The 26,418-nt window shown below is 37.2% G+C and overlaps 2 protein-coding genes across 2 annotated transcripts in view; one reads left to right on the plus strand and one right to left on the minus strand.

Moving 5' to 3' along the window:
• Window positions 1-1,778: 1,778 nt before the first annotated feature.
• LOC145767136 (retinal rod rhodopsin-sensitive cGMP 3',5'-cyclic phosphodiesterase subunit delta-like) lies at window positions 1,779-14,499 on the plus strand. Its single transcript, XM_082578898.1, has 5 exons — window positions 1,779-1,915; window positions 11,650-11,738; window positions 12,157-12,282; window positions 12,868-12,973; window positions 13,406-14,499. Exons 1-5 carry the CDS (start codon window positions 1,854-1,856, stop codon window positions 13,485-13,487), a joined length of 465 nt encoding a protein of 154 aa, XP_082435024.1. The 5' UTR covers window positions 1,779-1,853; the 3' UTR covers window positions 13,488-14,499.
• A 4,195-nt stretch (window positions 14,500-18,694) lies between these two features.
• Window positions 18,695-26,418, minus strand: part of LOC145766767 (uncharacterized) — a 35,815-nt gene continuing 28,091 nt past the window's right edge. The window contains exons 12-17 of the mRNA XM_082578474.1: window positions 22,810-22,902; window positions 22,029-22,228; window positions 21,660-21,809; window positions 20,000-20,154; window positions 19,339-19,476; window positions 18,695-19,103 (exon numbers count right to left, since the gene is read on the minus strand). Of these exons, the coding sequence (XP_082434600.1) occupies window positions 18,695-19,103; window positions 19,339-19,476; window positions 20,000-20,154; window positions 21,660-21,809; window positions 22,029-22,228; window positions 22,810-22,902 (1,145 nt within the window). The remainder of the gene's footprint in view (window positions 19,104-19,338; window positions 19,477-19,999; window positions 20,155-21,659; window positions 21,810-22,028; window positions 22,229-22,809; window positions 22,903-26,418) is intronic.

The raw sequence follows: 26,418 nt of genomic DNA on the forward strand, positions 1-26,418 counted from the left end.
ATCCAACCTGTTGAGCTTCGCCGTAAAGAAGCCATGATTTCCCTTGCTCGTCGCGCACTGGACCCCGACCACCTCCTCCACAGTACACTCCAGCGCCTACCTGGAGGACAGCAGCGACTGAAATCAAGACGCCCATTTGTGCACGCCGCACGAGAGATTCTGAACAACGTTGAAGATCTGGGAATAAGTGCGGCACACTGGACGAACTACACATGGAACATGGAGTGGCAAAACTACACCTCCCGACTCCGTGATTTCCTACCCGACGTCGATCCCCACCCTCCGGGAATGTCCCTCGCAAGACTTGCGTGGGTCCGGCTTAACCGCCTACGAACCGGCGTCGGTCGCTTTCGTTCAGACATGTGCAGATGGGGCCTGGCTCCCTCACCGGGATGCGAGTGTGGCGCCACAGACCAGACAGTAGATCATGTCGTCCATGACTGCCCAATCCATCAACCACCACACGGAACGCTTGGACTGAAGGCCCTAGATGACGAGACTGTCGAGTGGATGATGACATCATGCCCAAACATATAGTCCGGAAGAACAGCTCATACGACGAAGAAGAATTGCTTGTTTTAAAAAATAACCTGGCATCACTTGTTTCCGCTCAGCTGATTTATTTGCTATGGCAAAACGACGCAGAACTGCAGAGTGCAGAGTTCAGGCTCCTGTGGTTTTTCCATTTCGTGTTTTTGGTGATCAAAACAATTAAGGATGTTGACAAAAGCTGTGTTTGTTAAGATAGCACTTAATAAAACAACTTCAAATTTAAACTTACAAAAACGCAGTTTTAACATAGAGTTTGGCTTTAATAATAATAATAATAATATATGAGATGTTGTAAAGCAGAGTGCTTATTCATCTTTCAATCACGTACAGTAAACAACTAATAAGGATAATTTAAGTGAACGTTTTAACACAGACTTTTTAAAAACACTGTGTTCAGCTATTTCCGCGTAGGCTGTGCAAAAAGTTCAGTTGCATATCAATGGAAAGATTAATATCATATCCATCAACTTTTGTGTTCATGGAAAAAATACCATGTTTTTACAAGACAAGTCAGAAAAGTAGCCTATTTATGCATGTATCATACTGTAACAAATGCGAGTCTCACTTTATGCCTCTGTGGTCCAGTGGTGATAATGTAAATGGTGACCAATGCATTATCGGCTGTTGGTTTACTTCCAACCAAGATTATGTTACTGTTATTTACAACAATAGCATAATTTAAGAATTTCTTAAAAAGCATATTTTTAAGGTTTCTTTTGAGTCCACAATTTAAAATTTCAGGTAAATATCCACAGTAGGCCTATTAGTATTACTTGATTGATTTAATCTTTATCCTCGGACTGAAAAATCTTCTTTGAGAGCTTAATTCTGGCAGTTTTGCATACTTGTAGAGGCTTTGAACCACTCAGGATTGGTCACTGAGATTGACAAAGTAGAGTTTACGATTGTTGAAGTGTTATTGCTCGGGAATTATTCCATCCACTAGATGACGTTGAATGGAGAGCAGTCCTGAAATACGTTGCTCAAGCACACTCCCCCAAAAGCCTTTTAGAGTCGCTTGATCTTAAGTGGGGCGCATAACCAACAACATAACGAATGATGCATATGCATTGGTGAATACTTTTTAGCATTGCAAGGGCATATTTTTCATAAAAGATTTTTATAGGAAACTTTTTTCATGATCATGATGTCTTTCATACGTATGATAGCCTGTATATAAAGTTTATATTTTTTATTTACTGAATGTTCAAGTGGTCTGATTACATGGCCAGAGATATTAACTGCTTTATTAGCTACGGTAATATTTGTATCTTCAGTTTATTACAAGTTTTTCACTTTTCATGATGGCAATGTCTGACAGTCAAAAAAGTCAAGAAGAAAAAATTCAGAATGGATTCAAGTTGTAAGTTTGCATTGTTGCTGATATTACATGAATTTTTTGTACTGAGCTATGAATTTGTAATTGCGTTTCTACAGGTGATTTATGTTGCCACAGTATTTATTACATTTGAATACGCAGGTAAAAGTTCTGTTCAGTTCAGTTTATTTTTTTGTTGGCGAAAAAGAAAGACACAAAAAGCAAAAACTCAATAAACACAAATAATTTGCACAACAAGGATGGCAGCGAAAAACCAAAAGGTCACCAAAGTCAGCTGCCAACCAAACATTTAAACAAAAGACCCAAAATTAAGAACATTAACACATATAGCACAATACCAGCACTTTACATAACACATTAACAATGGAATACAGGGTTCGATCTTAACGCTAGTCCGCTAGCCAATGGCTAGCGAAAATTTGCGCGGACTAGTAGAAATGTTGTAGTACTAGTCCGATTTTGCTAGTGAAAATATTCGCCGGTGTCACCGTTCACCGTGAAAATTGGCGAGGTCACTCTGAAATACTGCAAAAACTTGCTTGCTAGAGGCGAGATTGCACGAAGAAGGCTGCAAAGTGCAAAGTTGGTCAACTGAGCACGTGACTACTTTTTTCTCGCAACTTCGCAAGACACGACACGTGGTAGTAGTGAGCACGCCAGCACAAACAATATTTTATTTGACTTTTATTTCGTTTTTTTCTCTCTTCTTTGGATTGCTACCTTGTCGTAGTTGAAGAGCTCGTGAGCCTCCGTGACCTAAAGAGTTATGCTGACCCAACAAGCCAGACAGGTCAGGAGGTCACATTTATTTTTTATGTTTTAAAATTGCATTGTTTGCGTCTGTAGTACGAGAAGGTATTTTTGTGCGTATTGTTGCTCTCTTGTGCGTACTGAAATCTGAAAGCCTTTACTTTAGTTAGTTTCAGTCTAAGCCAGAACACTTATCTTAATACGTCATCAAACAAGTGAAAAGTCAGTTAACTGGTCGGACTAGTGAAAAATTGTGCGGGCTAGTGAAAACGGGGAGCAACTAGTCTGGTGGGCTAGTGAACAAAATAGTTAAGATCGACCCCTGGAATAACACAGGGCAACATAAAAAAACTGTGTAGAGAAATAAGCGGATGATACGTTTCAGGAGTGATCATTGTACAAATTCTTTAATAAACATTTATATTTAAATTTAAAAACATTATACGACTTTTCTTTTATTTCTTTTGGTACTTGATTCCATAGTTTCACTCCATTAAAACATAGCATCTTCTTACCAGAGTTTGACGTTGTAGAAGGCAAATATAAATCATTCTTTTGATTCTGACGGGTTTTATGATGGTGAATTTCGTTTACAAAAATAAAGCAGCCAGCAAAGGCCCGGGGCAGCATTTTGTGCACATATTTCTACAGTACATAAATTTTGCAGTCTCTAATTTAATAATATCGTCTATTCTGAGCACATTAAATTGGTGATAAAGAACAGTTGTATTTGTTGACCTCGGCAAAAATAAGCAGGATCGAATGAACTTGATTTGTAACACTTGTAGTGGAGCAAGCAATGTAGAGTTTGCTCTTCCCCAATTTATAATCGAGTATTGGATCTTGTATTGAAACAAAGCATAATATAAAGTTTGTAATTTTGTTAAAGGGGCAATGTATCTCAGCTTAAATGCTATGCCGCAGACCTTTGCAAGCTGCTTTCTAAGATTAATAATATGACTATCCCATGTCAATCGCTCATCCAAAGTTACACCTAGATAGTTTATACATTTCTTCCTTTCGATGGATCGGCCACTGATGGACAGACTAAAACTTTCTGCTGCACTTTTTTGTTGCAGAGGATCATATAAGTAGTTTTACTATAATTTAATGAAAGTTTATTGGATTTCATCCACACATCAATTTTTCCTATTTCACTGTTGACATTTTTTTGGAGAGATGACAGACATTTATCTGACATATGAAAGTTTGAGTCATCAGCAAAAAGTGTAGTTGAAAAAGAAGATGCATTTGGAAGATCATTCACATAAAGAAGAAAAAGCAAGGGACCAAGGATTGACCCCTGTGGGACACCACATTTAACAACATTGAAATTAGAATTCTTACCGTTAATTTTTGTACTTTGCATTCTATTTGTTAGATAAAATGTTAAAACGTTTAAAAACTTGCCACGAAAGCCATAATGGTGAAGTTTTTTTAAAAGTATGCCATGATCAACTGTATCGAAAGCTTTACTTAAATCACCAAAAACCGAGCATGCATATTTGTGATCATTCAAGTTAGAAAGTAATTCATCATAAATTTTTGTCAATGCTAAGCTTGTTGAAGCATTTTCACAAAAACCATGTTGAGCTGGGGGTAAAATATTATATTTGTCAATAAAATTCATCATCCGTTTATATAAAAAATTTTCGAAGATTTTGGCAAAAGTTGGCAATAAAGAAATTGGTCGCAAATCTGTAAAGTGTAAAGGTGAACTAACTTTTGGTACAGGTATTATCAGACTCTTTTTGAGTACATCAGGAAAGATTTCTTGCAAAACACATTTATTCAGTACTTTTCTTAAAAAAGGGCATATGATTACATTAGCCATTTTGATAAATTTAGAAGGTATTTCAAAAATGCCTGAAGCTTTATTTGCTTTGAGGCTCCTTATAGCATCAGATACTTCTATCTCATTTATATCAGGAAAGCCAAAAGAAGAACACTTTCTGTTTAACATGAATGATTCAAAATTTATATTCATTTGAATTTGGAATTTTAGCTGCCATTGAAGTTCCAATATTTGTGAAGTAATTATTTAATAAATTAATGAATTCAATAGAATCTGTTTTATAGCTTTTATCATTTATATATAGTCATAGTTGAAGGAAGCTTTTTATTATTCGAATTTCTTTTCCCCTCTATCATCTCATGAATGATCTTCCATGTTTTCTTGTAGTCACTTTTTGTTTCTTCAAACTTTTTTTTATAATGTTGATTTTTCAGTGATTGTTTCAAATGATTCAGCTTATTATTAAAAGCATATTATATGTAACAACCATTGTTATCGATTGTCTGTCTATGGTTTTTAAAAAGTACCTCTCTACCAAAGCTAAACCATTGTAATATCTTCATTAAAACAACTAAGTAACACCTTGGTGTATATAACATCAAAGATAAGGTTATCTTTAATGATTTGCCCACCCACTGACCAGCACCAATGCAAATAAACAAAACTAATCTAATTTTTTGTAGGATCATTTTCATTTTTGTCGTATTCCGATAACCTTCCCATATTTTTTTTCTCAATTCTATCAACATTTAATGTAAAGTGTTGATGATCTTGAGTAAAGACATGCACCTATTTTGTTAGTTAAACTCTTCATTTTTATTTAAATCAATCCAAGGATGTGGATTTTTATGTGTACTGCTTATTGCTGCCATATACAGTACGTAGATATATAATATATAGAGAGAAGTCATTATTTTAATTTTTCTACAGGGTAGTTTTATAGTTATACAAGGGTCACATTATTAATATGAAATCAAAGTTATGTGTTTTGCTACAAATTGGTTAGGCTATATACTTACTTTTTTGGTGCTATCAATAGTATATATATACTGTACTGATATTTGCTGGAAAAGTATTAAAATAATATTTGCTTTTATGGATCCGCAATTGGACTTCTCTCTAACACCAGCTTGCTGGGCGTGCAATTGTTCTTTTACATTATATTGCCTATTTTATTATTTTTACAAAAATATAAAATTTGTTTTTGCACTTAACAAAATAAACATGAGACTATTTCTTACTAAAACCATTTTTTTATATGGTAGTAGTTTCACTTGCATAGTAGAAGTACTAGTGAATAGTAGTAGCGGTAAAACTATGGCTTTCTTACATTGATTTGTCTATTTTTCTTTTTCATCGTCAATATTAATTACACTGTGCCGCGTTAAAGATGTTTTGGCTGTTCCTGAATCATTTTTTTATGTTGAATTAAAAAATGTACGGTAATCAGTCTTTTTCAATCAGATTAAGTTGTTTCTCCATCACATTTTTGATCATGCTACCTTTGGTTGTCATTATGCACAATGTTGTTGTTGTGATGTCATGAAAATTTAATTCAACTGCTTAATTGCTTAATTATGACATCACAAGTCTCAATAGCAAAGCCATAAAACTGTCTATAATTTCAAATGCCACTTACCAAAAGTCTAGATTTGATGAAAGAAAGCGGCTTTAGAACATTTTCGAATTCAATATCAAAAAGTTCACCATGAACCTTCAACAGTTTAGCAACCTTAACATTTACGCAGCACAGTGTTATTTTTGTTCTCATCAAGGTCAAAAAAGACATTGGTTTTGTTCTGATATTAGAAATTATATCAGATTAACAATCTCGCGTCATTCATGCATTGTGACAATTGGGCTTTGCGTCATTCATGCGTTGTGGCCTAGGGATCACGTTGTTTATGCCATTTACACCTGCGGCATAAAGTCGTAGACTGCAAGAAACTATCAAGTCTCGCATCATTCAGACTAAAGTCATTTGTCATTGTGTCGCTTTAGTAAGAAATCATTACAGCTTTAGATCATTCAGGCATGGTAGCATATGGATCATGTCATTTAGCTTGAAGTCATTCAAGTCACATCACAATGTCATAGACGGGAAGTTTTCCACTGAATAAATAAGTTGTTGTATCCAAGTTTATCTCCAGTTGTTGAATAGTCTCATTGAAGGTATGAGAAGGTAAATAAGTCAGTTCTATTCAGAAAGTATGATTGACATACCGGTATCCTCTTGATCGCTTTAGTGCATGTCTCGTCTGTAACTGTCTTGCCATGACACAGTGGTGTGCTTGATTGGTTAGTCTGACTTGCATTCTTTTGAGAGGTATACAGCGCCTCTCATTGTTTGACCATACAACTGGCAGTAAATGGAAAGTTGTTATTGTATTACAATGCCAAGAAATAAACCATTTTGTTCTTTCCGATTTCCTATTTGCATGGTCTACCAGTTATTATCACTTACACTCTCTAGATCAGGGGTCACCAACTGGCGGCCCGCGGGCCGCATGCGGCCCGCCACGCTGTATCGCTGCGGCCCGCGGAAGGTATCAGCGTACAAGTATAACCAAAAATACTTTTCTTGAAGAGTTAAAGAGCAGGAAGGCAAAAAATACTTTCCGGGAAGCATATTTTCGCTTTGCATACGATTCCACCGACCAACCAATCAGATTATGGTTCTAGGTTGGGGTTGCTTAAAGCTATTTCAATGCGATGTCCAGCCACACTGTCCCAGTGGTTGATTAAAACGTCTGTTTTCGAATTTCGAAAATGTCTGTGAGCATAGGGTAGCGTATTTTAAGTTTGCAAATGTCATGTAAACACTAGTGTGCGTTTCACCGTTATTGTGTTTCACAAGCAGTGTTCTCTTTATGCAAGTTTTTGTTGGCAAAATAGATCGGTGTGCCAACTCAATTAATAATAAATTGGCAAAATATTATATATAAATTTAGAGACTTTTTCTGATTGTATTATGAAAATATTTAGCTTAGTAGTAGGCTAGTAAGGCAAACCGGGGCGTGTTGTCACAGGTTTGGGGTTTTTCGATTTGTGCTTTTGCTATATACAATGCAAGTGATTTGGTTATATCATTCGTACACTGTCCACTTACACTTCCTTTTGCCACTAGTTAAACTTTTTAACCGCAAAAGGATTTCAAGAAAATCAAATTTTTGTAAAAAAAAAAAATTGTGTCAACACGCCCCTGCCCGGGGTGTGTTGTCACAAAGCATGGGGCGTGTTGTCACAAGATTGCAACTGTTCTTTTGCACGTTTGCAGTAACTTAAAACCTGCTCACCAGTGCCGCATCAAGTCCATGTGGGGCCCTCGCCCAATTTCTAGTAAAAAGGGCCCTCTTAAAATTGTGTAAATAATATTTATGATTAGAAATCCTAAAATGTACTTTTTAGCACTTTGGCGTTACGTTTTCACTAAAGTTAATAGAAAAATCCGTAAGTTAAACAAGGCTTGTGTTGATGGGGGTGAAGTCCCCAGTTTTTGAAATTGTTTGGAATGTTTCAATGAAATTTATTAATATTCTTGTATTAAACTTGTACGTCGGGGCGTGTTGTCACAGCTGTGACAACTCGCCCCGACGCAGGGGCGCCGGAACGATTTTTGACTGGGGGGGCAAGATTACGAAAAAAGGGCACTTTTGTTTACTAAAAGGCCAATTTTTTTTTCAAGTTTTAAGATAAGATATAGCGACAATCCTAATCTATCAGCTCACTATGTATTGAGTAGGCTAATGATAGCCTACAAGTGTCCGGTACACAAAAAAGGGCATCATGCCATGTTATAATGATGTAACCTACTGTCAAGCCTTAAAGCAGCCTGTGGCCATGGCCGCTAAGTAGTGCTTGAATGACCGCCGGTGCTACCTCCTTAATTGGCCAAGTTTGGCCGCCGGTCTCTTCTAGCCAATTATTTAATTTCGCAATAGAATGATCGTGGATTAACTGTCGAAAATATGTAGTATCAAAGAGTGACGCAGAATTAGGTCAGCGCGTCATATTCACCACTGTTGCATTGTGCGGGAATATTTGTTATTGATGGAATATATCCATCTGCGATCACCAGCGCTATGAGTCTTGTTTGTAATTCGCGACCTTTATTTTAACAAAGTCTTAATTCGAAGTGCTAATTTGCATCGGCTGGCAATGTTGTCGTTTTTATGTCGATTCGATGTTGTCGGATATTAAAAAGGAGAACTAGGTCAGTTAGGAAGGAGAACTAGGTTAGTTGACATCCGAGGGGAAAACATTTTTTGATCATATTTTGCAAAAATTATGCTCCTTTTAGTAATGTCCTTCACATCATTGAAATACTTATTTTATTACCTTGCCGTCATCGTCAACACATGTCGAACGTTATTTTTCGTTGCTAAACAGAATTCTAGGGGAGTGGCGTACTTCTTTAAAATCAGCCACATTGGAAACACTCGTACGAGTGTCGTTAGATGGTCCCGCAGTACTGGATTACAATCCCGATAAAGCAGTTATTGCGTGGTGCAACGATTCTATTGTATGACGTCGCCCAAGCCCAGACTTCAACAACGCTAAGTGATCATTTTTGTATTGTTTCAAGTTTAATTCTATTTACTTGTGCTATCGTTATTTTTATTTTGTATTTTGGCCTTCAAGCACGCAGATTTGGTCGCCGAGAAAAAGCTCCCGGTAGGCCACGATGGTGGCCGAAAAAAAAAAACGATTTTTAAGGCCTGTACTGTGTTGCAAAATTTTGTGCCGTAGGCCTAGCCGCTTATATCTTATTTTGAGGCAAAAACGAAAGATTATAATTAGGCTAAAAGCGAATAGCAGAAATTGTTATATTGCAAAATGTGCAGTAGCTTACATGAATTTGAAAGGGCACCATTGCCCTCCCTGCCCCTCTATCCGCAGAGAAATTGAGGGCAGGGGGGGCTGCCGCCCCCCCTGCCCCCCCCGCTTCCGGCGCCCCTGCCCCGACGTATGCAGTCAGACAAAAGTTTTAGTGGTGGCTAGAAAAGGCACGCTGTTAACTTCTAAAGCGTCAGCTAAACTCCTAACATAATAAGCTATAAAACTGATTTCATACTTGCGGTCAGACTGCTCTTACGAAAGCGTCACACAATTTTGAAAAATTAGTGAAATTTACATCGATGACCAAATTTTTGATAATAATTTAATTTAAGCTAAACCTGCTGTCTTTTCTTGACTTTGCTTACCTCAAAATGAATATGACTCTTAACGAAGCACGTGCTACAAATATAGACTCGAAGCAGTCAGTGCAAGTACAAAAAAAATTGCTGTGACAACACGCCCCTTGTGACAACATGCCCCGGTTTGCCTTACTGCAAAAAATCTTCTCTGCTGTATAGTTCCAATTTTAGTATATCTCCTGCCGAAGTTCTGCAAAATGTTGTTAATCAACAAGCTCTTGCCACGCTGATAAGCATCGCAAGTGACAGTTGTCTATAACAAAGAAAAGACGGTTTTATAGACTCTCGCAAAAAGGATGAAAAACCAACTCATTGCTTTTTTAAAGGGATGACTGTTCATGAATTACGATAGAACTACGATTTTTGGGTGATTTCTACAAGCATTTGTTTCATGGTGCCTGATTTCTTTCTCCATGTTATTGGAGCCTATTTTTCGCTGATATGTTTGCAGGTCACTATTGTTGCCAGTATTGCGATGTGTCAAACATTTTCTTGTTTACTGAAATTATTAATTGCAAGATATCATCTGTGAAGCGAAGTGACAATACCACTATTGCTTGGCGATGAATATTCTGATGAAACCGCTCGCCTCGCTATAAGTGCGCAAAACAAGTGGCCTCGTTTATTAGGCATTGTTAAAAAAAAGTCAAAAGTGTTGTAAAAGGAGCTTGGCCTGGCAGTAGCGTTGTTCGATTAATTTTGTTGCTGCGGTATTCTAACATAAATATGAACAACATGTAACGCTGGATACTGGGTACGAAATGCGTTCTTTTCTAGTTTAAGAGTCAGCCTACCTAAAATTTTATTAGTGCGGCCCGCCACAGCTCTTCTTAGTGCCAAAGTGGCCCGCATGCAAAAAAGGTTGGTGACCCCTGCTCTAGATGGATGTGAAAAGTCACTGATTGTGGAACTACTGTATTGCTTTGCTGGTCTTGTGCTTCCTAAACAAATCCTTTATAAGTTTAACAATATTTTATAACTCTATTATTTTCTTTTTGTGGTAAATGGGTATGGTTATTAACTTTTTAACATGACCATAATTGCAGCAATGTTATACTTTTGAAATCTATTGGCCACAAATACAAGTAGTATTAATATGTCTCTATTTTCAGAATTTACATTGAAATATCAATAAACATATTGTATATTGCTTACAATATAAATTGAAACATAATTGGATCAAAAATACTCCTTTTCCCAAGTGTTTTTGTTCAAAATGGCAGCATTTTTAAAAATAATGTACATTGCTTACATAAAGTCTGCTGTATATATAAAATTTCTTACATGTGGCAACACTGTTTCTGTTGAGAAGGAGCGATCTTCCTCTTTCTAGCGTCAGCACTACCTGACTACTCACTATAGAACAGTGAGCATTGTGTTTCACTAACCATAGGCTACAGGTGTAGCCTCTACACTAGCCATCACGACTTTTCCAAAAACATGTGTTTTTATGCAGTCGAGTGTTTATAGCTGTCAATTCTTGCTACACTCGACTGCCGAGTAGCACTTTTCTGTCAGGCAAGTCCTTGGCTACACAAGCTATTTTGGGAAAGAAAGTGAACTGTGTCGATGTTAACATACATTATTTACCATTTTATGCAAAAAGAAATCCAATTTGGTATCAATGAAAGATTAACTTATTGAATATGAACCAATTTAGCACCGCTCATCACAATTCGCTTCTTAATTGTCTGTAGTAGTTGGACGGGTATAGGCAAATTGTTTGTAAGCAATTGTTCGTAAAACAATTGTTCGTAAACTGTTTTTCGTAAAATTAATTCTTTGTATATATACATTAAATTGTAACTGCATGCACGAAAGAATGCTTTAGGAAGAATTGTTTTACAAAGAATTAATTTTACAAACAATTGTTTTACGAACAATTGCTTACGAACAATTGCTTTACGAACAATTGCTTACGTACAATTTATCGGACACCAGTTGGACACATGTGTATTTTGTGACACTGGGTCCAGAAACCAATCGTGAGATCAAAAACAATTTAACTTTTTCAGAAACTGGATGAATCTACGTGATGCGTCATCAGGTAAGATCCTGTGGCAGGGGAATGATGATCTCTCTGTGCCTGAGAAAGAACATGAAGGTAACATTATTAGTTTAAAGTTAGTAATATAATATAAGCACTTGAATAAATACATTGTCAATACTTTCATTAGTTTCACATCAAGATTACAATATTACTGTTACTTTCAAAATGCTGATACTTGCACATAAATGCACATAAAAGTTTTTTTTCTCAAACTGAGATAGCCTACGTTTGTAAATTTCATTTACCTGAACCCATTGCTTGTTATCATTTGTTCTTCATTCGTATGTTAAGTTGTTGCTTTTAGACTACGTTTCATCAGGGTCACATGTCCAGGCATTCCTCGAACAGCCACTCGATGGTACAATCGTCCAGCGTGGACAGACCAAATGTTCTTGGTGGTTGTTGTTTGTTGAAGGCATGTTACCAGCATGATTACCATTTCCTTTCAATGTTTTTTTTTATGTACTTTCAGCTAGAGTACCTAAAAAGATTCTAAAATGCAAAGCTGTATCCAGAGAAATCAACTTTTCTTCTCATGAGCTGATGGAAAAGTTTCGTCTTGAACAGAGAGTGATGTTCAAAGGGAAATGCTTAGAAGGTTTTTAAAGCCTGATAGTTATTTTTGTATAGCAATGGTTTTAATGACAGTCTTTTATCATTTAGACTTTGTTTAATGTTCCTTTTGGTTTAGTGCTACTTTAATGTCAGATATTTTATTTTATAGTTTTTGTAAAAGATCTTACATGTGCGTTACAACATCAGAATAGTGAAAGTAAAACAAAATGTCTAAACAATGACACACACACGTATTCAGTGTATGCTTTTCTTCAGTGTATGTATTTTGAACCAGCGCTTCACTGGTAAGGAAGGTGAAGTTAATCGATTTTGATGTCAGGCGTTAAACCAGTGATATTGTAAGAACATTTGTAGTCAGATGCGAAATCTCTTCGTTAGAGCTTAAGTCTGGTAGTAGCAAACTATCAAGCATAAAAATTGCAGTTTATATAACACTTTTTGTAATAGTTTTCTAATCTTGTTTGCATGCACTGCTCATGTATGAAGCCTTTGCTCGATTGCGGCGAGTTTTTCTCACGGCAAATCAGCCGCAGCGAATTGTCTCGCGTCAAGTTGTCTTTGATCCTTATCCTTCAATACTTATCTATAAAAATTATATATGTCTTAGAATGGTTCTTTGAGTTTGGTTTTGTGATTCCGGAGTCCACAAATACATGGCAGTCCATTATAGAAGCGGCGCCTGCCAGCCAAATGATGCCTGCCAGTGTGCTAAGGTAAGTAGCGCTTATGTCTGCATTGTGTTGCGTACGTAATGGAGATACCGTCAGCTTACGACTGCTTTATTTTAAAATTGGGTTGAAATTATTAATTAAAAGCTGTTGATAGCGAAAACATTCGCTGTTTATTTTCTGTTGGTGTTTAATTGTATATATACCTCTTTGCTTCATTTACAATATCACAATACCTAGTTGATCACGTTGCTAAAGAAATATTTATCAGTAGATCGCAGACTGTGCTGGACGTTTAGCGACGTTGAAACGGTGTAAAAGTGCAATTTTCGCTGGCTGGGTTGGGTAGCAGCACCCTTGGTTGAAAGCACGACATGGTTGAGTGTTTTTATAGTTGTCACTTTAAAACCGTCGAGAAATAGGAAAGTGCTTGCCTTCCTATGTAGCCCTAACCTTTCATTACTTCTGTATTTTCAGTGGCAATATTGTTATCGAGACGAGCTTTTATGATGATGAAACCCTTATAAGCACTTCGAAAGTAAGGATTTTCTATGTGTAAACGCACAACGATCGATAAATAGAGACTTAAGATTTTATGGTCTGCTGCAAATGAAAATGACATTTCAATCGACCACTGCTGTTATCATCCGCGAACGACAGATCATACACTGTATTTGACTGTTTTATACTGTGGATCGTATGTGCTTAAAATACGCGTTTTTATCAAAATTGAGCCAAAGATGTTCGTATTAACGATGTTGCAACGTTTTTTTAGACACGGTTGATAGCCAGTGAGTTACTGTATTTATTTTTGTTGTCTTAAACCTCATCTTCAAACTTCAATTTTACATGCTGAGGTGAGGTATTATTAAAACCCAAGCGAAGCATAATATTGGTTTAACTGATAGGCCTAACGGTGTACATTTGCGTGTTTCGTCAGGCACCTTAAAAGTCTACCACGATTGTAAAAATCTAGCTTTTTATAATAATAAGCTTGAATGTAGTTTTCTTTGAACCAGCGCTAGTTTAATTGCTGTTTTCAACCACGTTTAACGTACTACTTACCCCTCAATTGTGAGGTCTCTTGCCATGGCTTTGTTTCACATTATACTTTATAGTTACAGTACTACGAGTTTTCTGGTGCATTTTCACACATGTTGTATTTCAGTTGTAAGCATCATTTTGTTTGTAAATAATGCCAAATGCTCATCATTGGTAAACATCATTGTGAAAAGGAGGAGTAGGTTTGAGAGGTGTAATGTTTTTTTTGTCTGTAACCAATTTCTGCAGTCAAGCAGTTACAAATACACTACTAATGCTTTTTAGTCATTTTCACTCTGTTACGATTTCGTGAAATAATTTATTTTCCTTCATAGCTTAAAAATGTGTAGGCTACTGCTGTTGTTCCAACATCGTTGTGTGGACCAGTCCAAACCCTCCTACAAGCCTGGCTGATAATGAAAATATACCTATACTTTATTGATTTCCATTATTACTATGCACATACCGCAAACGTAATAAATTTGGCGTATAGAAAATCGATTACAAATTCTATTACTCTTTTACGCTCTTGACACTCTGTTTTAGTTGAATCTAACAGCAATTTATTTTTCTGTAGAAATTTGAAAAATCATTCAATGGTGTATCTTTTGAACTGAATAGTTGAGCAGGAATCTGCATCACAAAACAAACAAGTCGGCCTGAATCTAGAACAACGTTTACGTGTGTTGTTCCCCCGTTGGGCATTGCTAAAATTTGGTAAAACAATAATGCGTAAGCATAATATGAACCATTGCAAGTCGATTTCCACCTTTTAAATCAATGGCAACTTGTTACTTGACTAAAGAAGAAAAACTTTTATGACTGCACAAAATGTTATCTCTCTGGTAGAGATCCTGGTACTGCAAACAACTGCAAATATTTGTGAAGTTAACTGCTAGTGTCTTGATTGTCTACAATCTCGACACAGCTCAGAGCGTCTAAACCAAGTGAAATGTGTGAAATAATATGGGAATACTTTTCTGCCGATTACGTAAGAACAACATCTGTGTTTCATATTTTGTAAAAACGCAAATTTTGGGTCATTGCTCTTTTCTCCGGCTTTTCATACCCGATATAGACCTATGAAGACCCAGACACAATTTATAAAAAACTTCTAAACGAGGCATCTAAGGGAAAAACCATGATTGGGGAATAGATTTTTTCCAAAACGGGGTTGTCTCCATAGAACGGAAATAAATGCTCCTGAAGTATAATCCCAAGGCTCTTCTCAACGCTACTAGTTGAACCCTTTCTTAACCATTCAGAATTACTTAATATGTTGTGGTTTTGTTGTAGTCCAATCAGGTTTCCTTTTACTCGCAGTTATCCTACTTCACACAAATTAACTCTTCATCATGTGAAGTGACATAGGCTATCGCACAGACAAATGTTTCAGAGATGGAATGGGTAGAGTATGGTGTCTGCCTATCCAGACAGCTACGTTGAACAAATGTAAAACTGACGGATTTTGCTGACCTGGGTATCCACTGCATTGCCATCTACCAGCATATAAGCCTGTAAGTTACTTCTAAACTTTTTAAAAACATTTTTACTGTCGGAATAAAAGCATAGCCAACTTTATTTTTAATTGTCGTTTTACAACAACTAGACTACACTGCAGAATCATTTTTTAAATTTTGGTACGGCAGCTTATCGTCTGTAGTCACATACTCGGTAGCTACTTAAACGTGACAATTTCCTGTAAGACCCGGTGGCACTAACTGTCTTCTGTAGCTGACTGTATCAGCTGCACTACAAAACTATCTGCAATTCTGAAAAGAACCGCATGTTTAAAATGGTACCAATTATCGCCGTCGTGTAAGCGTGGGTGGAGGCTCTTGGTTGACAAGTTTCGTTTGGCATCTGCTTGGGTGCAGATGTTACTCACAGGATGGGGCACGAGGAGCCACTTGTCGTCCATCGCCCTTCTGGTGTCATGAGAATACGGCAATCGCTGTTAGCCTTCGTTAAGCCTATCCCTTTCTTTAGATATCCCTGGCCGATCCACATACTTACTCTGATTTATTCTTTCTCTGCTCATCTTTTCGGGAGGTCCGTCTACCGGCCCTCCAAACTATGCAAAGAATGTGGTTAAGCTATACCGTACACTAAATAAAAATCCTATCAAAAGTTAACGTTGTGTGAAGTGTTTAAGTACTTAATTTGTTGCTTCACATCTAGGCTATAGTTTATATTCTATAACTTAGTTTTTTTTCAAAATAGGCTGATGAAAGATAAGAATATGTGACTGAGAGTTTGTGACAAAATAATGAGTTTTTTTCTCCACAACCCATTCGCTTGCAACGACCGAATGTGTCAATTGTTGCATGCAACCGAATAAATCACATTCAATTTGTTGAATCACCACAACAGCTTGCAGACTGTATTGAACAAAATGCTAATCCAGCCCGCAAGCATCTCTATCACGATCAGCTGGCCCGTTCTCAGGTTTAATGAACTCTGCTTTAAGTTTTAGCGGACCTCTGCTCTATTATTCTTTGATATCTTCTGGTTCATCCCAATAGCTCGATTGGTTAAGCTCTTGACATTCTGAACAAAGCAACGGCAAGATCAGGCGGCGCTGGTTCGACTCTTGGGGACTGAGACTGTCCCTAAAAATCATTTTAGTGACCCGGAGTTTATTCAGGGCCATTCCGCCCCGTTACTTCAATGGTTACGCGCCCGACTCAAGATCAAGCGGCTCTCCGGGTGTGCGCTTGAGCAACGCATACAAGGACTGCTTTCCATTCAGCGGCACCTAGCGGATGGAATAATTCTCCGGTAACAACACTTCAACAATCGTAAACTTCACTCTGTCAATCTGGGTAACCGGGCTTGCGTCAGTGGTTTAAAACCTCTACAAGTATGCGAAACTATCAGGCTAGAGCTAGGATGAAGCTTTCAAAGAAGTTTTTCCCAGTCCGAGGATAAAGATCAAATCAATTAACGAAGAAAACAACTTTCATTCTTTGGTTTCTTATTGCTTTCTTTAGATGTTTTTAGGGCCCGGCCTCTCGTACAGAGCCCAAAATATCTTCTCAATGGCACAAGAAAATGAAGCCCAAGCTGCTTGTTCTTGTTTGTGTCGTCGAGTAGTGAAGGCTCCTGCAAGTCACTCGAAACGATTATTTTTGAAGCTTTTCAATGTCTGCAACGTTGAAACGATATGAAAATGACCAATTTTTATAAGTTTTCGAAATGCAAATAACTGGTTTTCATTACGAATAGTAGGTAACATGACATCTGTTACAGTTTAGGCTACTGCCAAAAAACAAAGTAGATTAACTATAACCAGCCCCTACGACCACGAAAAATTACGTACGGTAGTGGTGAGTATGGGCTAAAGATTTCAAATAGCCTACACTTGTCTTGGAGGACGCAAATCGCCGTTGACCATGCAGCTTAGTAGATCAGTGGCGCACTGCACATTGGCAGTCTCTCAATCTGGTGTTTGGATTCACCATCTTGTGTCAGACACCCCACCTGAGGAATAGCTGGACCCACGTTAAACAGTTATATCACAGTCATAGTTGGATCAATTACAATGGTAATTGAATGTAACTACTGCAATTACACATTTTTATGTAATTGCAAAAAGTGTTGGTCCAAATTACAATAGGTCTAAAAACATCAGGCACTATATTGTAGTTGCAGGAATAGCTGGTAACTTTTATATCTAAAAAAAGAACTCAATGGTAGCCTACAGATAATTATCGCCACCTAATCTTTATCAAATGTAATAATTCCACTACGGAACTGTCTTTTATATCAGCAAACTATAAAAATCATCGATAACATAAATATTGAAATATTTAACTTTTATAATCGACTCGTGAAATTAATTACATTTGGAAGCAATTGCAAGTAGGCTATAGCTTGCAATTGCATTTGGAACTTTGGAAGCAATTGCAATTATAAAATTTTAGAACAATGTAGGTTACTTTTATGGTAATGTAATTAAAAGTTTGATTGATATAATTGTGATGTAGCCCAGTTGAACCCGAAATTACGTATTTGATCCAACTCTGATCACAGTAAACCTACTATAGCCTAAGGGTTACCATACTTTCCTTGACCTGTAGCTGAACGATTACCAAAGCGGTTAGGCAATATGACAGAAATGAGTAAAACGTTTTGGAATTTCTTTAACAAATTCAAATAACTTTTCATAAACACCTTTTGTAGTTGCAGGAAAGATAGTTTCATTTGAGGAATATAATGTTATAGTCTAACAGGAAAATATTGTTACAGATTTCTCCAGAGCACCGTAACAAAAACAATAAAAAGTGAAACTAATTCTCTGTGCTCTTTGCCTTTTCAAAAACCAAGCGATCTTTTGTTGAACGTTAAGACTTCTTGCCCAATCTAGATCATTTGATGTTCTTTCGACAACAAAAAAGGCTTCGGTTGACAGAGAAATACCCAAGTAAAATACTTAGGCTACCGTTTAAGATTTAAACCCATGAACAATCTGACATAGGCTAGGCCAATGGTGCACGAATTTATGCAAGAAGGATTCGGCACAATCTTATGGTGCATTTTTTTCGGTGTAAGCTACTATACAACAAAGGATTGAACCATGGTTTTCAGTCAAGTCCCTTAGCTACAATGTAGTTCCTCTTTCCAGCGCCTGCACTTGTGAGTGACTATAGTGCCAACACTCGATTCGCACACATCCTGTAAATCTTTTTGACAACTCATATTTGATAACTTCTACAGCTTACTTTAGTCATTCGGTTCTAGATTGACAGCAATATCTCCATGACATAAATCATTCAAAGCTAGATCGCCAGTTGTATTTCCGAAGTGACTGTTTTCAGTCTGTGCATGACCGTTGCTGAGATTACCATTGCCATTGGGACAGTTGCCATTACCATTTGAAAAGTGATTTGTAACTTGATTTCTTTCAATACTTGGATGCTCATCCGGTTCATTTTCTGAAATAGTGATAGAATCACGCCTTCCAATATCTCTTTCATACATTGCAAAGTTGACTGGGTCCTGCACTTCTATTGGCTTATTGCGTGTTGCGGAATCAGGCAGTTTGATTGCAGCATCTAATCTCTCTTTCAGGTGGTTAAACGAAGGCCTTTCTATTGACTTCCACTTCCAGCAATCCAGTATTATCTGATATCTGTAAAAAAAAAACATGGCTAAGAGGTGGTGAGATTTTTTCCAAAAGATGTTTTGTTAAGACAAGATTATTGATATTCTACAGTTTCAAGCTTAGTTTGTAATATAGCGGAAAGCTATCATATCTTTTTGCTACGGTAGCCTTTTAGGCAAAGTAATGCTTGATTTTCATCTGGGATTGGCTACTAGGCTTACCAATTATATAGGCCTGTCTCTAAAGCACCATTTTAACTTACAAGTTATCATTGCATGATGAAGGTTGAGGAATTCTATAACCGCTTTGAAGTTTTTGGAATATGACGCATGGTTCCATTCCAGGATATGGAGTTGCCCCCAGCGTTACCATTTCATAAAGCAGAATTCCAAACGACCACCTAAACAATCAAGTTTGACGATATAGGCCTATGGTATTAATAACACAAAAGAGTGCTCAATGCCAAGCAGAGCTAATTCAAGTAAATTGAATCACTGTTGTAATATCAAAGTAACTTTTACAGCCTGTTTCACCCTTTGCGGGATCGTCAAAAGGTGCTTTTTCAAATAGAATAGGTTGGGCATGTAGGGGATCCAGGCGAGCGTTTGGTCAAGTGTCAAGTGTCTATTAGGCAAATTTTTCTGCTTCTGCAAAAAGCAGCAGAAAAGCTTTTTAGACAACGTTGGTTTAGATTTCAGAGTGTTAGACTATTTAAAGTAGGTTATCCCATACTCAGTTACTGAGCTTCGGGAAATGAGAAGGCACGGTTCTCATCACACTAAGCTACTTAAAGTAAATAATTGCATTACACGTTGTAATTTTGCAGGTTATCGTTTTTCAACACAAGGCCTCTTTTGTTGTAAAGCAGTAGTTTACTATTTTGTGGTAGCCTATACTGCAAAAACTTCAATATTAAAACTTACACGTCACTGCGCCATGTAATAGGGACTCCCCCACCTTGCATACGTTCTGGGCTAATCCATTTAAATGGAACTCGTCGTTCGGTGGCGCACCGGATCATACCATAACGATACACGTCGTTTGCCAAACCAAAGTCGGATATTTTTATCGTCAAATCCTATAAAAGTATAATATTTTTGTGTTTGTTAAATTTGAAAAGTAATGGCTGTTCTTCTGACAATCAATCGTCTCAATTTTTTGTTCTGGATGCCGGCTACCAAAACAATATTATTCAATGATACGATGAATGATAGCCTGCCTACTTGTACTGCAGACTAGGCTATATTAGAGACTACTTTAATCTCTTAGTTATATTCTGTTAGGTAAAATACAGTCGCAGTCGCTTGCATCATCTAAGAAGAGTGTTTGGAAAACCATAATATTAAATTAGGCTACTTCAAATAATCAACGTTATTCCTTAATTCAACGTTAATCTATTTCAACGTTAGATTTTTGTGCATTGGCCTATGGAGAAAATGTCAAATTGGTGAGTGACCAGTTAAAACGTCATTTGACGCGTTCTTTGTGATATACAGTAGCAGTGACCTAGCCAGAATTTCCTTCCCTCGAATAGCCTACGTTGGCACTTTTGTGTTCCCTAATCCCAAGCAACAACACGTGAGCCTTAAAGCATGGTGCCTTACTGAAAGATGAATTTTCTAAATAATCAACATGGAGCGCCTTGATACTATTCAAAAGTACAGAGTCCCATCTTGCACTCCCCGCCTACCTAAAGCTCTAGCAAAAAATTACAGTTGCCAGTAGGGCCTTTGCTATGGTTTGTGCAAAGTCAAGTGGCGTAATATGATCGTAAAACAGCGTCTTGGGTTTGCAAGATACTTAAGACACAGTGGCGTGGCTAGGGGGGGGGGGGAGGGGGGGGCGGACCGCCCCGGGCGGCACGTCTGGGGGGCGGCACTTTCAGACAGGACGTTTTTTTTTTTTGTTGATAATGCAAAAGTACACGGAAAATAAAAGCAAACAGAATGACAACGTTCAAAACAGTGGCGTAGCCAAAGGGGAGGAGGGGTTTGGGGGTTACAACCCCTCCTTTGGCACGCATGTGACGTCACGATATTGAGAATGATGCTTTCAGTCTCTATGTCTCTAAAACAAAATTTGCCTAATTTTAAACGAAACTCCATTAAAAGAGCGAGATTTGCCAATACCAAACATTCAAATATCTCAGCCGGGAATTAGCAACAAAAAAACATAGAGACTTAGCTTTATTAAGTTACCGAAAAGTTCCCAAGAAAACATGATCTTATCTTTTTGCTATGCCACCGGACAGCACCATTTTACAGGAATATTTATACTAGGGGATTTATACCCACATTTTTGTTGAAAATGCTCTCAGAATGCACCAAATCCAAAGTAATTTTTCAAAATTTTCTGGGGGAGGCCCCCCAGACCCTCGTCTTTGGCGAGGTAGCCGTCGGGCTTCGCCCGCCGGCCCTTGAAACTCCTCCTTTCAAAATTACTGGCTACGCTACTGGTTCAAAACATACAATAATTCCACTTTAACTCAACTAAAAAAATTGCGTTATGTGGTTACATTTGTGCGTTATGTGGTTTTGTTTGTGCGTTACGTGGAAGCAGCGTATAAAAAACACTTAAACTTACCTCTCCCACAAGCATATTACGTGCGGCTACATCGCCGTGAATAATGCGCTTATAGGATAGAAAATGAAGCCCGTGAGCCACCTGACGGCCAATGTTATATAAGCTATTTTCAGAAAAGTTGTAAATTGGATTGATCTCCCTTTTTGAAACCTGAAAACATGTAAGAACATACTCTAAAAAAAATGACTGAAATGAATTTTTTTTTAAAGAAACATATAGCAAAACCTTTCAGCGTTTTCTCAAACTCTCCACCAAATAGTCACTTTTTTGATATTTCTTATATAGCCTAAGCATAGCCTATAAGCAAAAAACGTAAATAATTGAATATAACTTATTTGCAAGTATCACCAACAATGCAGTTGAAAATACCTCTCTTGAGTCCCACAGAAAGTGCAACAAGTCGCCATATATCACGTATTCTGTTACCATCAGGGGAGATAGGAGATCACCGGTGCTACCACTGGCGGTGCACACTCCAATCAATTTCAAAATATTCTCGTGAGTGCCAAGGGTAACAAGAAAGTTGATTTCAGAAAGAAAGTCAACAATGTGATGCTCTGTGTATATTCCTATGATAATAAAAATACTATCATTTGTATAGCACCGCATTTCTAGATTACACAAAATGTTTCTCCTAGGCATTGTAAGCCAACTAATGATATGAAGGAACGATTCAACAAACAAATAGCCTATATTAATCAAAAACAAACACGTGATTCATATACTTTTTGTTCAAATTTAGTTTGAGTTGAAACTGAATTAGGCTATTTCACAAGTTTAGATACAAACGGCTTGTTTTATCCTGATAGCCTACTGTGGGTTCGCTGTGATAGTAGCGTTTTGTCACTGGCCTTCGGAACACAGTTCCCCAGTCACACGCAATGTCGAGTGGTGCTGGTGTTAGAGTATAGTTGTTTTATATTGCTATTTTCTTCGGCTTAAAGCTGATCAGTTCAGTTTGTTTTTATTTCTGACTATCATAACAAAAAACAATAAGTTACATGCCAAACATAGCAGAGGTCTAGAAAAGATAGAAGCGACAAAACACACACGTTTATGATATCATGACTCAGTGAAACTCAATCTAGTAAGTGGGCTACTTTAGGCCAAGTTGGCAGGAGAAGCAAATATTGGCCTACTCAGTACTCACCTGTGAGAGATTTCACGGCAACAGTTTGTTCAATACCATTGAGATTGATGGTTGCTTTATGGACAACTCCAAAATTTCCTCGACCAATTATTTCTGTGTGACAAATATGTTTGCATTAGCTTGTCATCGCAACACCACAGTTGGAGAGACTAAAAGAAACTACCGTCATCATTGTGCAAAGTTTAAATTTGAGTCTAGAAGCATTTGCGAGAGTGGAGGAAGCATTTGAATTTAGCTAATTTTATTAAAAACAGTGCAATTAAAGATCCTATTATAAGCTGCCAATCGTGTTCAAACAATAAACCCTCATTGGAGTCGTTCGAAATTGTTCGTAAGTGTTTGTATGAGTTCGACACTAAGATTCACGAGGCATCATTAACATCAAATATTTCAACCTAGAGCTCAACAGACAGTTATTTGCTGGCGGAGCCTCCTATCTTATAACCGTTTTTGATTGAATTGTCACGTGTTGTGCTTTTCGTCTTTTGCTTTGTTTGTGCCACTATCTCGTGTTGTGCTTCTGTTCTGTCCATCTTACGTAATCTGCTTGAGTCCTTTTCTGAACAATTAATTTTACCTATCAAATACTTGGCCTGTTGTGTTGCATAATTTTTTCAGTTATTATTTTGTATGAACAAGTTAAGAAGTCTCTCAAATGTTTAGATTTGACCATATTTTTGCAGTAATAAGGTATGTTTCTTTAGCATTTTGTATAAATATTTTTTCTTATAGGCTTGAAAAGGGCTATATGACTAGACGAAAACGTTCGCTTATTGTTTTTTGTTTTTATAATGTTAAATGTAGTGTTGTTGCTGAGTTACGTCTGCTTAATTTCTAATAATTAGAGGAGACCGAGTATGATATTAGTGTGATTGTAACATTCAAATTTTCTTGTTTCCTTGTCATCAACTCATCGTACAAGTTACGAGATTGCATAATAGCATTTAGCATTTTTCTAGTATGTAGCATGTCAGTGCTATTTCCTGAGACATGTTTGGAGAGACTAAAAGAAACCACCACATCATTGTGCAAAGTCCAAGTTTGAGTAGAAAAAGATGTTTTCATAATGTCTATTAATTAGAAGAGACCGTCTATGATATTAGTGTGATTGTAACATTCAAATTTTCTTGTTCCATTGTCTTCAACTCATCATACAAGTTACGAGATTGCATAATAGCATTTAGAATTTTTCTTGTCTATAGCATGTCTGTGCTATTTCCTGAGGCAATTGGAATTACAACAAAAGTTTTACCAACCACAAAATCAATTTTTCAGCTTTAAAAGTGAAGTTTATAAGATTTTATAGATTTTAATTAATAAATAGGCTACGGGAAGTAAACATTTTATCAATACCATTGTAATTTGTCTTTGGTACGGTACCAATAAAGTAGGCTAATTCAGAAGAAATATAATTTGGTACCGGTACCATATAACTGCAAACAAAGCGTAGTGAACTGACTGAAAGAAATCATAATAATGAAATACAACGCTAAAAGCATTGGTTTAAGATAAAAACCCAGTGTAATTGAAATGCTCCAAGCAATGCACTTAATCATGACACACAAACGCACTGTGGCAATGTGGCATGTAGCAGATGCACAACGCTAAAAAGATATAAAATTACGTGTGTAGCCTATGTGCATCAAAATACTGATTGCAAGAATGCGCACAAATTATTAATTAAAGAAAAAGCCGCAGAAGCTACAGATTAATTCACAGACAATAACAAAAGAAAACTTCACTAAATGTCAATATTGGTAACCAGCCTTGCATGGGTGCAACCTAATTCGTACCATGAACAATTCGTACCATCAGTTCCTATCTTGAAAAGATCGAGAGCAAAAATTTAAAAAAGCCGAAGTTGCTGATCGCAGTTTCCGCAAACATTTCGCAGTTTCCGCAGTTTCCGCAAAAGGGTTAGGGTATCGATATCCGCAAACAAACAAACAAACTGAAAAGATCGAGAGAAACAAAAGAAAAAGAACATTGCTGATCGTAGTTTCCGTTTTTCTGCAGTTTCCGCAAACATTTTAAAATTTCCGGTAATGATCCTAAGAGTTTGCCAAAGTCGCTGATCGCAGTTTCCGCAAACATTTTAAAAGCGTTAACCCTAAGGTCGATCAGAGTTTTCGCAAACATTTTAAAGGGGTTAGAGTGCTTCCGCAAACAAACAAACTGAAAAGATTGAGAGAAAAACATAGAACAAAGCCGAAGTCGCTGATCGCAGTTTCCGCAAACATTTTAAAAGGGTTAGGGTATCGTTATCCGCAAACAAACAAACTGAAAAGATCGAGAGAAACAAAAAAGTAGAACATTGGTGATCGCAGTTTCCGTTTTGCCGCAACATTTTAAAATTTCCGGTAATGATCCTAAGAGTTTGCCAAAGTCGCTGATCGCAGTTTCCGCAAACATTTTAAAAGGGTTAGGGTATCGGTATCCACAAACAAACAAACAAACTGAAAAGATCGAGAGAATCAAAAAAATAGAACATTGGTGATCACAGTTTCCGTTTTTCCACAAACATTTTAAAATTTCCGGTAATGATCCTAAGAGTTTGCCAAAGTAGCTGATCGCAGTTTCCGCAAACATTTTAAAAGGGTTAAAGTCGATCGGAGTTTCCGCAAACATTTTAATGGGGTTAGGGTGCTTCCGCGGACAAACAAACTGAAAAGATTGAGAGAAACATCATGCTTTTTCAAATAGAATGTTCCTGGATCCAATATCAGGACTTTTGAACACTTTTTGTAAGCAATAATGCAATTTTAATGTCATTGGCTGTATGAACTACACACTACACAAACAAGACTTTAAGAGTAAAACTTATAGCCTGAACTCACTGGGCTAACTGTTATAGTAACCAATGCGGTAGTTGCGCTAGGCCGATAGCCTGGTAACTGGGAGTTAAGCTTATCAGCTAGGCTATTAACCAAAACACTCGTACTCACAAGCCAGCCCCAAAAACCCTGTCAACTGCAAGGCATTTGCATCAGGGATGCGAGCGACAAAATTCCAATAAACATAGATTGTGTGCTAAAAAAAAACCAGATGAGGCAAAAAAAAAACCAGGTCCAAAAAATGTGTAGTAAAGCGGTTAAAAAAACCTGCGTGTGCCTTTAGCGCCATTTTAAATCATTACACAGAAGCCTCAGAAAGCTACAAATAGTAACAAGTACCGTATAGTCAATTGGGGTAATGCGCAGCCAATTTTAACAAACTTTGCTCTCATTTGGTCAAATTACACCTTAAACAAGCCAGTTTTAACTTTTTAAGTACCGTACAACAAATTACAAATGTAGGCTAGTCTACTCCTAATTGTAAGTCATGTGGGTGCTAGGTCCAGCTGAAGATAGCGGATAAGGTCGACATGCTTGTAACAGACAAGCATACCCGATCCAAAAATAATCAAAAGTAAAAACAGAAAAAAAAAATTTAAAAGTAGGCTATTGATTGAATGATTGAATCTTTATCCTCGGACTGGGAAAGCTTCTTGCAGAGCTTAATCCTGGCTGTTTCGCATACTTGTAAGGGCTTTTGGATCACTGACGCAGGCCGGTCACCGAGATTAACAGAGTGAAGTTTCCGATTGTTGAAGTCTTGTTGCCAAGGAAT

This window comes from Aplidium turbinatum, chromosome 3 (genome assembly GCF_918807975.1).
Source record: "Aplidium turbinatum chromosome 3, kaAplTurb1.1, whole genome shotgun sequence".
Classification (NCBI taxonomy): Eukaryota; Metazoa; Chordata; class Ascidiacea; order Aplousobranchia; family Polyclinidae; genus Aplidium; species Aplidium turbinatum.